General features: G+C 37.3%; 1 protein-coding gene across 10 annotated transcripts in view; it reads left to right on the top strand.

The window, feature by feature from the left end:
- Nucleotides 1-13,824, top strand: part of LDB2 (LIM domain binding 2) — a 383,544-nt gene that overhangs the window by 294,575 nt on the left and 75,145 nt on the right. For all 10 annotated transcript variants that reach the window (XM_077750569.1, XM_077750567.1, XM_077750566.1 and 7 more), the window contains exon 3: nt 9,124-9,296. In XM_077750569.1, the coding sequence (XP_077606695.1) occupies nt 9,124-9,296 (173 nt within the window). The remainder of the gene's footprint in view (nt 1-9,123; nt 9,297-13,824) is intronic.

Genomic DNA, 13,824 nt, shown 5'->3' with positions numbered 1-13,824 from the left:
CTCAGATCAACATATAGCACTTCCCCTAATTCTGAAGCACCCCCTGAAAAATTCAGGGGGAAAAAAAGAAAGCCTATTACTTCCCTAATTATTTAATACCTTTTCCTAGAAGTTCTCCTCTAAACATTGCAATAAGATGAGAAAGTAATTATATAAATAAATTGGTAAGAAAGAAAGGAACAAAACTTCTCAATATGTGGGAATGATAGATTTCTTCACCTAGAAAACTCAAAGAAAAGCTTCCAAAAAACTATTAAAGTTAATAAGAGCATTCCATTAGGTGTCTGTGTTCCAAATAGAAATATAATGAAAGAATTACATTAATCATCAGCATAACTAAAATATTTAGTAATTCTCTTAACAAGAAACATTAGCTACTTATATATAAAACACTACAGAGTCATTTTGTTGTAGAAATATAGACTCATAGAAATAGATAAACATTTCGTGTTCCTGTATGGTCAGATTGAGTATTTTAGAGATGTCAAATCTTTCTTAGTAAATCAAATTTAATTTAATGAAACTCCTTCCAACTTTGGGGTGGGAGGAGGGAGAAAGTTTTCAAAATTATCATAAGGCTCATCTTGAAGAATAGAATATAGTTATGAGAATGTTGGAATAAAAATAATAGAGAGCAGAAACAAATCTATCAGATGTATTCTGTATGATAAAGTTTGGATAACTAATAGAACAATGTATCGTCACAGGAAGATAGTGAGACAAATCTATGTAATGGAGTAGTTCACCCAGACAAGACCTTCTAAGGTATAAATATATAGTATCTGGTCTAGGCAGCAGCCCAAATCATGGGAAATGTGCCATGCTCCCTAACACATGCTGGTCCCTTGGCCCCCTGTACCTGATTGGTATCAATTCATACTATAGCTTAGGTCTTTCTCTAACACCTTAATGACCCTGCACCAGGTCCACAAGGCATCAGTAACGAGAACATGGCCTTATTCTGTGAGTCAGTAAAGGATTTCGATTTCCTACCCAAAGGATGTTGACTTATGGTAAGAAGTCCAGCCATGGCTGTGGACCATTCTGCACTATGTTATTGTCAGTACCTTGGATAAAGTGGTAAAAGAATTTTGCCCACAATGAAAGAGAGAAATTTCTGAGAGAAATACCATGTGGTATGGCTAGCAGAATCAGAAACCGTTATTGCCTGAATATGCCAAAGTATTTGTTGAATTAAATGAGATGAAATGAGGCAGACTTACATGTGAATTTCTACAACTTGAAATCTATAAATCCATTCATGAATCACATCAATTCATTCGGCAGATGTGTGATAGATCCTAATTGTGTGTCATGTAAGGGATAACAGTGCAGAACAAGGTAGAGCCATGGCACACATCTCTCTTGTCCTTAATTAATGAATTAATAGCTTTAAGAACTGCTTGATCAAAAGCTCTCTAAGAGCAAGATGGAATCTGCTGTGGTCATCATTGTCTCTCCGGCAACTAGCACAAGGGGGTGTGGGTAAAGTCTTAGTCAATTTATTAACTGTTTGATGGGTGGAAAATGGAAGAAAAAAATGCCTATTAGATTTCTGGGAGGATCAGATATTTTTTGTGGAGTTTTGGGATATTGTTGGCAGATGAATAATGCATGTAGAAGAACAGAGTATATTCATCAGATCTAATCCTCGGCTAAAAGTTTCCAATGAGATCTCTTTGCACTAAGAATAGATTGCGAGCCATTTGCCGTGGTCTGGATAGCCCCACATAATCTGGTTCTGCCTCTTTTTTTCTGAGCTCATCTCATTCTCCTTGACTGTGCACCTGCCACACTGCCTTCTTTCTGATACTGTGCCACACAAGCTCATTCAACCCAAACTCATTCTTGTCGTAGGGGTTTTGCCCTTGCTGGTGCCTGGATCTGGACCTCTTCATTCCCACATCTTATGGCCCTGTGCAATCAGAAATCAACTCCATTATCACCTTCTCACTGCTGCCTCCCAGGTCAGCCCATCTAAACCAGTTTGCCCTCCCTCCCCACAAGTTTATTCCACCTCTCCACTTGTCTGCTGTTTGTGTCCAGCACCTAGAAAACTGTCTGGCCCATAGTTGCTGTTTCATAAACATATATTAAATGAAGGAATCTTTGACATAGTAAGAGAGGTAATCAGAAAGAAGGTATTTAAATCAAATTGCTGTGGTTGAGAAAAGAAGTAAAGGTGTTGGAATTAAAAGATATGTTAATAAAAGATTTCAAATGTCAATTTATGAAAGTAAAGATAGTTTGATCTGCTTTCCCTTCAAGAAAAAGGAACTTGCCTTGAACCTCTATCTCCTCCATTTAATTTCAAGCACGTGTTATGTCCTTTGTTTTGGCTATTTATTTATTTATTTATTTATTTTACAAATAGTTTATTGTCAAATTAGTTTCCACATAACACTCAGTGCTCATCCCCACAAGTGTCCTCCTCCATGCCCATCCCCCCCCCCACATCCATCAGTCCTCAGTTTTTGTCAGCATTCAAGAGTCTCTCATGGTTTGCCTCTCTCCCTTTCCCCCACCATTTCCCCCCTTCTTCTCCCCCTTGTTCCTCCGTCAAGTTCCTCCTACTCCTCCTATACGTGCAAACATATGCCTACACTGTTGGTGGGAATGTAACCTGGTACAGCCCCTCTGGAAAACAGCCTCTCTGGTTCCTCAGGAAACTAACAATAGAACTCCCCTATAACCCGGCAATAACACTGCTAGGAATTTACCCAAGGGATACAGAAATGCTGAGGCATAGGAGCACATGTACCCCAATGTTCATAGCAGCACTCTCCACAATAGCTAAAACATGGAAAGAGCCTAAGTGTCCATCAACAGATGAATGGATCAAGAAGATGTGGTTTATCTATACCATGGAATACTACATGGCAATGAGAAACAATGAGATCTGGCCATGTGTAGCAACATGGATGGACCTTGAGGGTGTTATGCTGAGCGAAATAAGTCAGGCAGAGAAGGACAAATATCATATGTTTTGGCTATTTATAATGTTATTTGCCATAGACGAAATCACCAGCATTGTTTATTTCACCAAGAAGAGCACCTCCATTTACATGTTAGTATAATGCATTCACTTATTTCTGAATACTGATAAGTTTAAATTTAATGACTCATTGTATTTATTATTTATCTCAGAGCTAGAATTTCTGTGTGGATTTCTTAAGTACTACAACCTTAGAACAACTGTATAAAACTACCTAGATTCAGGCAACCAACTTATCATTATCACTTTACAAAGAAAGGTTTTTTTTAAACTGTAGTAATCGATGATTTTTTTACAATTTACTTTGCCTAATTAAAAACACAAATATGTGGTTATATGGTTTTCTCTTTCCAGTGAGGAGAAAAATCATTAGTTAAGTAATTGCTGAGTGTTAAGTGGGGGTACTAATACTAATACATCTTTTTATTCCATATTTTAATTAGGATTCTCAACTCTTTTCATTTTTTGAAGTGAATTATCTTTGAAAGATAGAAATTACAGGCATTTAGAATAATAAATTATCACCCCAAGTCAAAAAGTCATAACATTAGACAATATTTTCTCCAAGAACTTGGAGAACTTCACACCACTTAAGATCTGCACATTAGAACTGCAGTTTGGGAAGGGTATTTACACCTAATAAGCTATCAGAGAACTAGAGATTCTTAAGATAAGGAAGCATTGCTTTGTTGATTTGCCCAGACGGGTTTGAGTATGTCTGTTTTACCACAACCTCGCCAGGTTTATGTTTTTATCTTTTTCATTATTATTTGATTTTGTATTTTGATTACAAGTTTGGACATTTTCCCACAGTTATTTTCTACTTATGATTTCTTTGATGTGAACTACTTATACACATGCTTGAGTTAAAAAAAAAGTATTTCAGGGGCGCCTGGGTGGCTTAGTCGGTTAAGCGTCCGACTTTCGCTTAGGTCATGATCTCACGGTTCGTGGGTTCGAGCCCCGCGTCGGGCTCTGTGCTGACTGCCAGCTCAGAGCCTGGAGCCTGTTTCAGTCTGTGACTCCCTCTCTCTCTGACCCTCCCCTGCTCACACTGTCTCTCTCTCTCTCTCTCTCTCCTAGAAATAAATAAAAACATTTAAAAAAAAAAAAAAGTATTTCATAATGATTAATAGAGATGAAATGTTCAAAACAACAGGTGCACAGTAGTTTATATCTTCTCAATGATTAAGAGATCCCAGTGTGTGCCCTTTGGTTTCTAAATGGGGGAAAATCAGCTAATATCTACAAGTATCATGAAGATATCTTAATAAATAACAGCTACAGTAAAAGATGGGAGCTAGATAATGCTCCATAGCACTACCCAACTCCAATAGCAAGAGCTTCTGGAGAGTGGAGGTCAATGGTTGGGAACAAAACAGAACAACGAAAACCTCTCAAGGAACTAGAATTCAGAGCTCAACATCTAAATGAGCTAGGAATATATTTTTTGCTTTATCTTAATGTTTACCTATAATGTAGAGTATTAATTAGACATACACATTTCAGGCTCCTGGATAATTTAATCTACCATTTTCTTGTCTTTCATAAGTACCTAGATAAATGATATATATTGCATTCCACCTTCCTGTGTTTCACTCACAGAAAATCTCATGCCCACCATACTTCCCCTTCCCAACTTCAGAAGGAACTTTGACCTAAAGGTACAAGAAATAGGGAATTTATTTTATAATCTACTATACTCTTAATATCTATTCAAAAATAGTTGAAAGATGCAATCTTTTTCATGGGAGCACAATGTAGATTTAGGTATATCAATACTGAAAATTATTTTTAATTCCAAGGATTACAATATAAATGTAAAGTGTAAGTATAGCATATGCACATGACAGTATAAAACCTAAAGAGATTTGGAATTGGTGTGCCTGAGGAGTTAGGGGACCACCAAATTTAACTCTGAAATGTTCCCTGATTTAAAATCATTTATTTATATGAGGCCATGCAGCATGGTGGCATGATTTACTAAATTAAAAGGACATTTTAATCTTCTCAGGGTATAATAAAATTGTACATTGAAATCAGGATTCAGAAGAAACTGGCAAAGGGTTCAAGATCACAAGTCCATTTGTTTAATCTATTATCACATTGCATTATAGATACTTACATATTTGTCAACTCTCTTGTTAGAAGTGAGTTTGAAAGACGGGGACAACAATCTCTTTTCGTGTGTCCAGCACCTACCAAGGAACCTTACACCTACTATGGGCTCAATGAATGTTTATAAAAGCAATCAATGAATGAGTTACAGAATGATTTCCTTAAGCACATGTGATTTTTTTCTGGTTACTTGTCCCATTCATATTACATCTATATATTGCTTGTCATGTGTGTGTGTGCGCGCGTGCGCGTGCGCGTGCTTACGTGTGTACATGCATGTCATATTTTGTACTATATTTGGTTTGTAGAACAAAAACGCTTTAACAAAGATAGCCTCTGTGGAATAATGGCACCCAAAGATGTCTGGTCCTAATCCCTGGTAACTGTGAATTGTTGCCTTGTGATGGTAGATTATCCTGGATTATTTGGGTGGATCCAGTGCAATCACAAGGGTCCTGAAAAGTGGCAGGGGGAGGCAGACAAGGAAGAGTCAAACCACTATTGGTGGCTTGGATGATGTAGGAAGGGGATGTAGCGGAGGAAAGGAGGTAGCCTCTAGATGCTGGTAAAAGCAAGAACAGATTCTTTCCTGGAGCCTCTAGGAAGAAACACAACTCTACTGACACCCTGATTTCAGAGCAGCAAGACACAGGTCAGAATGTCAGGAACTATGAGATAATCAATAAAAGAGAGTTTATGCCACTAAGTGTGTAGTAATTTGTTACAGCAGCAATAGGAAATTGATACAGTCTCTGACACACCTTTTGTATCCTCTTCAGCTACGAACACGAGATGTTGCACAAAGACCCAGCTATGTCTTGTAGTTAATTCTTCTCATTCACTTTCTTTCTATGTTCACATTAGTGTTTGTTACCCCATCCATGTTTGTTACCCCAGCATTTATGAGGGTTCCTCTGTTTATAAATAACAAAAAGCAAACACAAACTGACATAAGCAACAAAAGAAGCAGGGTGCAGATGCCACACAAGCGGGACCTCCCAGAGATGGGGCTGCCTTCCAGTCCTAACTATAATGAGGTCCCAAGTCAGTCTACGAAGACTCTCTGTCTCTCTAATCTGCTTTCCTCTCCATGCAAAGCTCTGTATTTCTATAATTCACATTTTTAGGAGTAAGACTGCCCTCTCTATCTTCAGAAAAAGATTCTGATTTGTCCATTTTTGTAGCCTAGGAAGTTAGTTGCGAGGGTGTTAGGATTATCCACTGTTACGTGAAACACTTATTGGCTAAACATACAAACTTTTATTTTATTTACTCATGATTCTGCAATTTGGGCAAAGCATATGGGGGACAGCTTATATCTGCTTTATGTGACACCAGCTTGAGGCAGCTCATTGGAGCTCAAGGATTCACTTCCAAGATAATCACACTCATACAAGTGGGTGCTGGCTGTTTGCTGGTAGCTCAACTGGGAGTGTCAGCTGGAAGACTCCATTCTTCATGTGACCATTCCAAATGGTTGGGCTCCTCAAAGTATAGTTGTCTTAGAGTAGTTAAACTTTGTACATACCCACTGACTTCCCACCCAAACACAAAATGGAAGCTTCTAGGCCTTTTTAAGATTTAGCCCAAAACAGGGGTGCCTGGGTGGCTCAATCGGTTGAGCATCCAACTTTGGCTCAGGTCATGATCTCATGGTTCTTGGGTCCCAGGTTCGAGCCCCGGGTCGGGCTCTGTGCTGACAGCTAGCTCAGAGCCTGGAGCCTGCTTCAGATTCTGTATCTTCCTCTCTCTCTCTCTCTGACCCTCCACTGCTCATGCTTTCTCTCTCTCTCTCAGAAATAAATTTTAAAAAACATTAAAAAAATTCTTTTTTAAATTTTAAAAAGTAGATCATAGAACCCCCTCCTTTAAGGAGAGGAGAGTACATCTACAAAGATGTAAATATCGTCATCATGGTTCATTGGAGCCACCAGTAGCAGTCTCCCACAGTGGATGATAGAGCTTTGTGAGGGATGGTCCAAACAAGACCATGGTGGAAATTGTCGGACCTATCCCACAAAGCAAAGGGACAGACCACAAACCTCAGGTATCCTTAACAATCAGTTCTGAGAGTGCCAGAAAATGTTAAATAAAGCAAAGCTCCATTCCCTCTAAGTATGTTTACTATATAGTTTGCACATATTCTGAAGTTGGAGAGGTAATTAAAATTTAAGTTTAAAGTTAAGGAGTCACAAACTTTTTCCCTATTCAGTTTTTTTCTGTGAATGAAAATGATGATAATATATCACAGATATTACTACAAAGGCATTAAATGGTGCAGGATCCATAATGAATAAACCATAATGTGGCTAATCCAGTGGTGTTTATTTGGAGTAACCTTTTTAATGTGACAATTCCTTGGATATTGTAGTGAAATATTTTCACCCTACATCTACATTTTTATGGTTTGTATTTATTCCCCACAGTACAGATCCCAAAATGTCAAATTACTAGAGCTGTTTTATGGAAATTAGTTTTAGGTTGGAATATTTGAAATGCATTAAATTAACTTTATCTGTTCAGCAAAGTACAATAAGGCTTTTTGCATTAACAAAGTTTTCTTTATAGTATCAGCTGTGCATATTTTTAAAGAGATGGTGGACTCAAATCACTCTTGTTTGAATTTTATATTTAGCAAATGAACATGCGCTGTTGGGGATTAAGCAGTATTTGGAAAATGTAAGCGTAAGGATTATTTAGAATGGAATTGCCAAAAATTCTGGAATCTTTAGCACACACTTGTTGATTGATTTTACTGCAATAAATACGAAGCAATAACAACTATATAAATTATTCAGAGACTAGTCATCCACAGCAGGATTCTTTAGAGATTACTTCAGAACACAGTTTGGCTGGATATTCTTTTTATAGTCTTTTCTTTCCAAATCCATGTACAAAAGAGATATAGATACATATGGAATGGATTAATATTGATTCTTTTAAAATGAAATTAAACATTTTAAAACATTCAAGTGAAGATTGCATGATCTTTCCTACTGAAGCTCTCTTTGGTAATTTATTTACCTTAAATATTATTTTTTGTCTTCCAGAAGGCATTATACAGTGAATGTAAGAGATTTATTAAAAACCTTGGATCGCTGGAGAGTGCTTTAGTGCTTTGCCTTAAAATCTGCACATAGGCAAAATTCCTGATATTATGAGTTGGGATTTTCAGTATAAGAGGATTTAAAATCTCTGCTAAAGCAAGGGCTTGTTAGGTGTTTCTAAGCGTCATATATCAGAGAGGCCCAGCTACTTACCAATCGTTCCAACTGAAATGGGGCTGGCCAGGACACATACAAGCAAATTTAGACCAAGTAGAAGGTATCCAGTTCTCTTAAAACTGGTCTTTTGTTCTGGAAAGAAATCTTATCCAGCTCCAGAAGCAGATAGAATAATCTGTATTTACATAGATATGGACCTCTTTGTATATTCGGATCCTGATCACTTTTTAAAGATTTCCATTCATTAAAGCAATTGGGGACATAGTATTAGAAAGAGCAAATGTTTGCAGGTTTGGAGTTAGAGACTCCAATTATCTACTTATAAGTCATATAACTTTGATACAGTCCTAAGAACCTTTTTGGTTTTTTGCATAATAATCCTGTTGGGTTCCAGTTCCTTACTGTCTTGAGGCTGTTCTGAAGATCCAATGAAATAACACCAACATACTTGGTACACTACAAAGCATTACATTATTAAAATTTACACAACGCTTCTATTCCCCTTATTTTAAAAGTGTTAATTAACCCTTACATTATCAACTTTAAGTGGTCACAAAATCTGAAGAGATGAATGCACAAATGTTCTCTAAATAGTTGGAGATTTTATTTTACTAACTGTAACCGAGAAGGGTCATGGCTGTTTATAAAAAGAAAGAAATTTACCTCCTGGTTTGATTGGTTTCCTGAGATGATCCATATCCCATTGGAGTTCTGGCAATGGTGTGAGGTGTGTGGGACCATTAGATATTTTTGTTAATGGTTTATTTCTCTGTGTTTCTCTCCTAGCTATCGGCAGGACCCTTATCCCTCGTTACTTTAGCACTGTGTTTGAAGGAGGGGTGACTGACCTGTATTACATCCTCAAACACTCGAAAGAGTCATACCACAACTCATCCATCACAGTGGACTGCGACCAGTGTGCTATGGTCACCCAGCACGGGAAGCCCATGTTTACCAAGGTACAGGATAACCTCAGCAACATGGCTTGTTCTTCTGTGAGTGTATAAAGGATAGTAATTATGGTTTTCTTCTGGAACTTTGAGCTGATTTCCCACATCTCAGACACTTTCAGCACTATGAGATCATCTCTTTTGTTTGTGGCATGGCTAGACTCTTGGTGAACACTGTTCTCAGATGTGTGCATGTGACACAGAGCACCTGAAAGTCAAATATGATGGAGCCTCAAAACTAAGAGGGAGAGAGCTTTGGTGCCTGTCAAACCCAGGTTGCTAAATTAGAAATTTGACTGTAATACAAAGAATTTTCTACAGCTTAAAGAACATTTCCCCATTGTTGTGTGGTCAGAATTTGTGCTTTGTTTCTAAAATTAAATGCTTTTTAAAGCTAAATTCAAATGTGAACAAACAGGGAAAAAGTCAACTGACTACAACTTAGCTAGGTGGAATCTCAGGGGAAGATAAAGACATAAATGAAACTAGGGAATTCAGAGTTTAAAGGTTGTTTCCCCAAATTCCAGGAAGTTCTGTGGTTGGTCAGTAAGCAAATGAGCACAGTAGAGCCAAAGGTTGGTTGTGAGTGAGTAAGGAGCACAGGGGAAGGGTGGTGGATGGAGGACCGAGTGACACATTCTTTGAGGGAGAATTCAAGGACCTTGAAAGATGTGAAATGAAAGAGAAGAGATAGAGAATCAACCTGGCCTCTATACATTCTACACCTATGACCCTTCCCATCCACAGACAATTGATAAATGGAACACCCCCCTGGGCAAAGACCTTTCTAGAACTCTACAGACAACCCCTTTATCTCTTCTCCCAAGTAGAAACATTCCTAAGAACAAATATTCAGCCAGAGATTCTGACAAACAGAAGTTTGTTTTAATGAACACTAGTTTTTGCATTTTCACAAAGACTCAACGTGAAACTAATTTGTAATATTAATGATAGCAGCTATCTCTTTTAGTTGAAAACACACATGACGATCCTCTCTTTAGAGATGAGAAGTTGAATGATCAGGGATAATTGCAAAAAGCCAAAATTACCAAACTGAAGATGTGTTTGTTACCTGTGCACAATTTTGCTGAAAGAATATAAATAAAGTGTTTATCATGTAAAGTATCCATCGAGCTTGTCGGTGCAGCTTAATCTTTCTGGTGCTCACAGTGATGTAACACATACACACACACACACACACACACACACACAAACACAAAAGCAAAGGAAATAGCTATAAAATGCAAAAGCAAATCATCAAATGTCATTGATCTTATGGTATCTCGATTTTGTCAATAGACATTTTTAAATGCAGGACAACAAGAGCTGGGTTTTTCTCTCCTCCTTTTAACAGTTGAGCAGAAAGGAAGGTTGCTGATTAGGAACAAAGAATATTCCCATTGTATGCAGAACAGAAGTCCTTGCTGGGAAAAGAGTTTTGTTGTGTGGAAAAGAATGATCACCTGGGTGATGGTGTAATCTGCCCATGTCTCACTTCATTTTGGAGATGTAAAACATTTACATAATCTTGTATATAAGATGGATAATACAATCTATTTTGAATGTTATGAAATCAGAGCCCCACAGAGAAAAGCTTTCTCTGCTAGCTCATTATTGGTTTTATTTTTGTTTGTTTGTTTTGTTTTCGTCTAGGCTTAGCATTATATTTAGGTAATCAGGAAAAGCACACCAATTCCTTATGCTTTAAAGGAAAAAAGAAATCCATGAGAATTAAATAAAACAGCTATAATGAAGAAGCTACTTCCAAAGCCTACAGCCATTGAAAATAAAAATTCATTTTGTGGTAGCCCCTTCGTAACACATAAAATAGTTTATAGGAGAAAAATAATAGCATATTTTATAATAATTTTATTATAATAAATAATTTTAAAATAAACTATATAACATTTTATATACATGTAAAATATGCAATAAAAGGTAGCCCTGTCATTTATATTTTCTCAATGTCTGCTTTCAGACCAAAGCTGTTTCATAAAAGAGCATAGTCAGTTGCTCTGAAGTACCATCAGGACTGGTTTTAAATTTTAAAAAATCCTGTTCTTCTGATGAATCAATAATAAAGTGCCTTTTGTTGTTTTCACTCAAATCAAGAAGCTAAGGTTTTCTTCTGTTGATTCTTGATTTTTCCTCCTCTGGGAATGCTCCCCACTCAGATGGTCAGGTGGTTTGTTCAGGTATCCAAGATACTCACCAGGAAGACTGTGGTAGCATCCTCTTGAACTCAGTTCTTTCGACCCCAAGCTTCAATTATTTAGATCACCATCTCCCTCTACTCCATGGCAATACATTCCCACCTCTTGTAATGAATATTTCCATACCATGATGAAAAATACCACTTTCTGGCCAATGCCGCTCAGCTATGTGGACTTAGTCCAGATGCTAATTATGCACATTTATTTTTAGAAAATTCTAAAGCATTCTTTTTTTTTTTTTTTTTTTGGCTCCTTGGTGATCATTATACTACCCAAGGAATTCTTCCAGTTTTTCTTTTGTTCTTATGTTAATTAAAAATAAGCCATCTTCGTGTAATAAAATATGACTATTTAGTATACAACAGTGAGCTAATGACCTTTCAGTACCACAAAGAAAAATATAGCCTGGAAGCCGATGCTTTATTTTTAAAGGGGAGGCTGCTGTACATGGAATTATTTAGCACATTAGGTCCAGGCAGTATCACATTGTTCTAATTTAGCCTATCAATATACTCTAATTCCCCAAATAGCATTTGACCCAATGGTTCTGAGTTGCTTTTATGAAAATTTGGTCAACTGGTGACTCAAAAATCGCCACAGCCCTAATCAACAGTAGTATTTAATATTCCCCAGGAGTATAGTGCACATTTTGCAATTTCCTGATCCCAGGAACATTATAGATTATGGATAAATATGTAATTAGAGTTTTAAAACACACATTATGAAGCCTTTCTTTTCTGTATTCAATTTCGAATCAAATTGAAAACAAGGCTCTATAATCTGAAGAGCAATCACCAAGGTTTTTAGAATCAAAGACCCTTGAATTATATTTGAGGGTGTGGATGCTGGCAGATGCTGAGGAGCCTTCTTTGGGGTACACATCGGGTTACTTGTAGATTTTACAAACTGAAATAATAATTACAGCCAGCACTGAACACCCTTATCACTCTGTAAACAGAGCTTTATGCTTTCTCTGGCCTCCATTACTTATTATGCAATTATTTATTACTATTGAAAAGTACCATGGATATGCCCCGGCCCCTTTTCCTAGATGAGTACACATTCATGTCTTTGACATCATTCTAATCTTAGCCTGTCTACAACATTATCTTCAGGATTTATACATTTCTACTCTTATCGCAACTGCAACCAAATTATTATAATATCAATGATCATATTGCTCTAATATAGATATATATATGCATTTCAATATGCGTTTACCGATGCAGTATCTCTACATAAAATACAATGAGCTTTGTGCGATTGTTAATTTGAAAGCAGTATTTCATGCATAAAGACTGAGAAAATGAAGTAAACACTTCTACCTGAAAAGTGCATTTTCTTTCGTCACAGCTCTATGAAAATCATTGTATTATACAATGGTATGGTCAACATTGCCTTGCAATTAGTCACAGAGAGGAAAGGGTTAAAAAGCTACCAGTTAGTTTGAGAAATGTTCTGTTTTAGTTCTCTTGTTCCTGGCCTAGTCTCAAGCTAGCACGTGATCCGCTGAATGCCTGCCAGCCTCTTTCTTGTTGATCCTCTGGAGACCATCTGTGCTGGGGGCATTGATTAGAGCGTGTCTGCTGGGATTACATCTTTTCTGTTGCCATGCCAACTAATCAGCTGATTTTGGTTACCACAGAAACAAAATGTCAGAGCTCACAGTACGGTAACATGAATTCAGCACAACAGAAAATGTTTTCTTAATTGGGGACCCTTTTGATTTTGGATTCCAAGTGAAAGGCAGCTTTAAAAAAAAAAGGCCAACTTTAGATAAAAGCTACATTAATTGTATTGATTAAGAGAAATGCACAGAATTTTTCTGGGAAGCGAAAATATTAATTCCCTTTTAAAAGCTATGTCTGTTTTTTTACCATTTCCAAACAAGGAATGTATATATTTTTTTCCTTAGGTGCCTCTATTCCATTTGCTGATTGTTGCATCTACAATAAATCACAAAGCCTTCAATTGCAATGATGGGGGCAAGAGTCAGCGAGGCCGAATAGGGCTTGGGAGAAGGCCATGGGTATAACTACGTGGGAGAGACCAACAGTGACCAAATTTTCCTCCATTCTTCCACTCAAGGAAGTCACTGAGTTTTCCTTTAAGGAAACACCCAACACAGTCAACTCAGATTCAATGTTAAGGATTCCTCTCTTGCATGTGACCTGCTTGGGATAAAGCTGATTTCTTGGTTTTGGCTGACAAGGGAGGAGCCCAACGCTTACTGCAGTTTCCCCTTTTGTAGACCCATGACAGTTTGATGGCAAGAAGGGTCCTCAACTGGTTTGCTGTGTCACAGTAAACAAGGCACACAATTT

Source organism: Crocuta crocuta, unplaced genomic scaffold, assembly GCF_008692635.1.
Source record: "Crocuta crocuta isolate KB4526 unplaced genomic scaffold, BGI_CrCroc_1.0 scaffold179, whole genome shotgun sequence".
NCBI lineage: Eukaryota > Metazoa > Chordata > Mammalia > Carnivora > Hyaenidae > Crocuta > Crocuta crocuta.
This window is presented reverse-complemented; position numbering and strand designations above follow the sequence as displayed.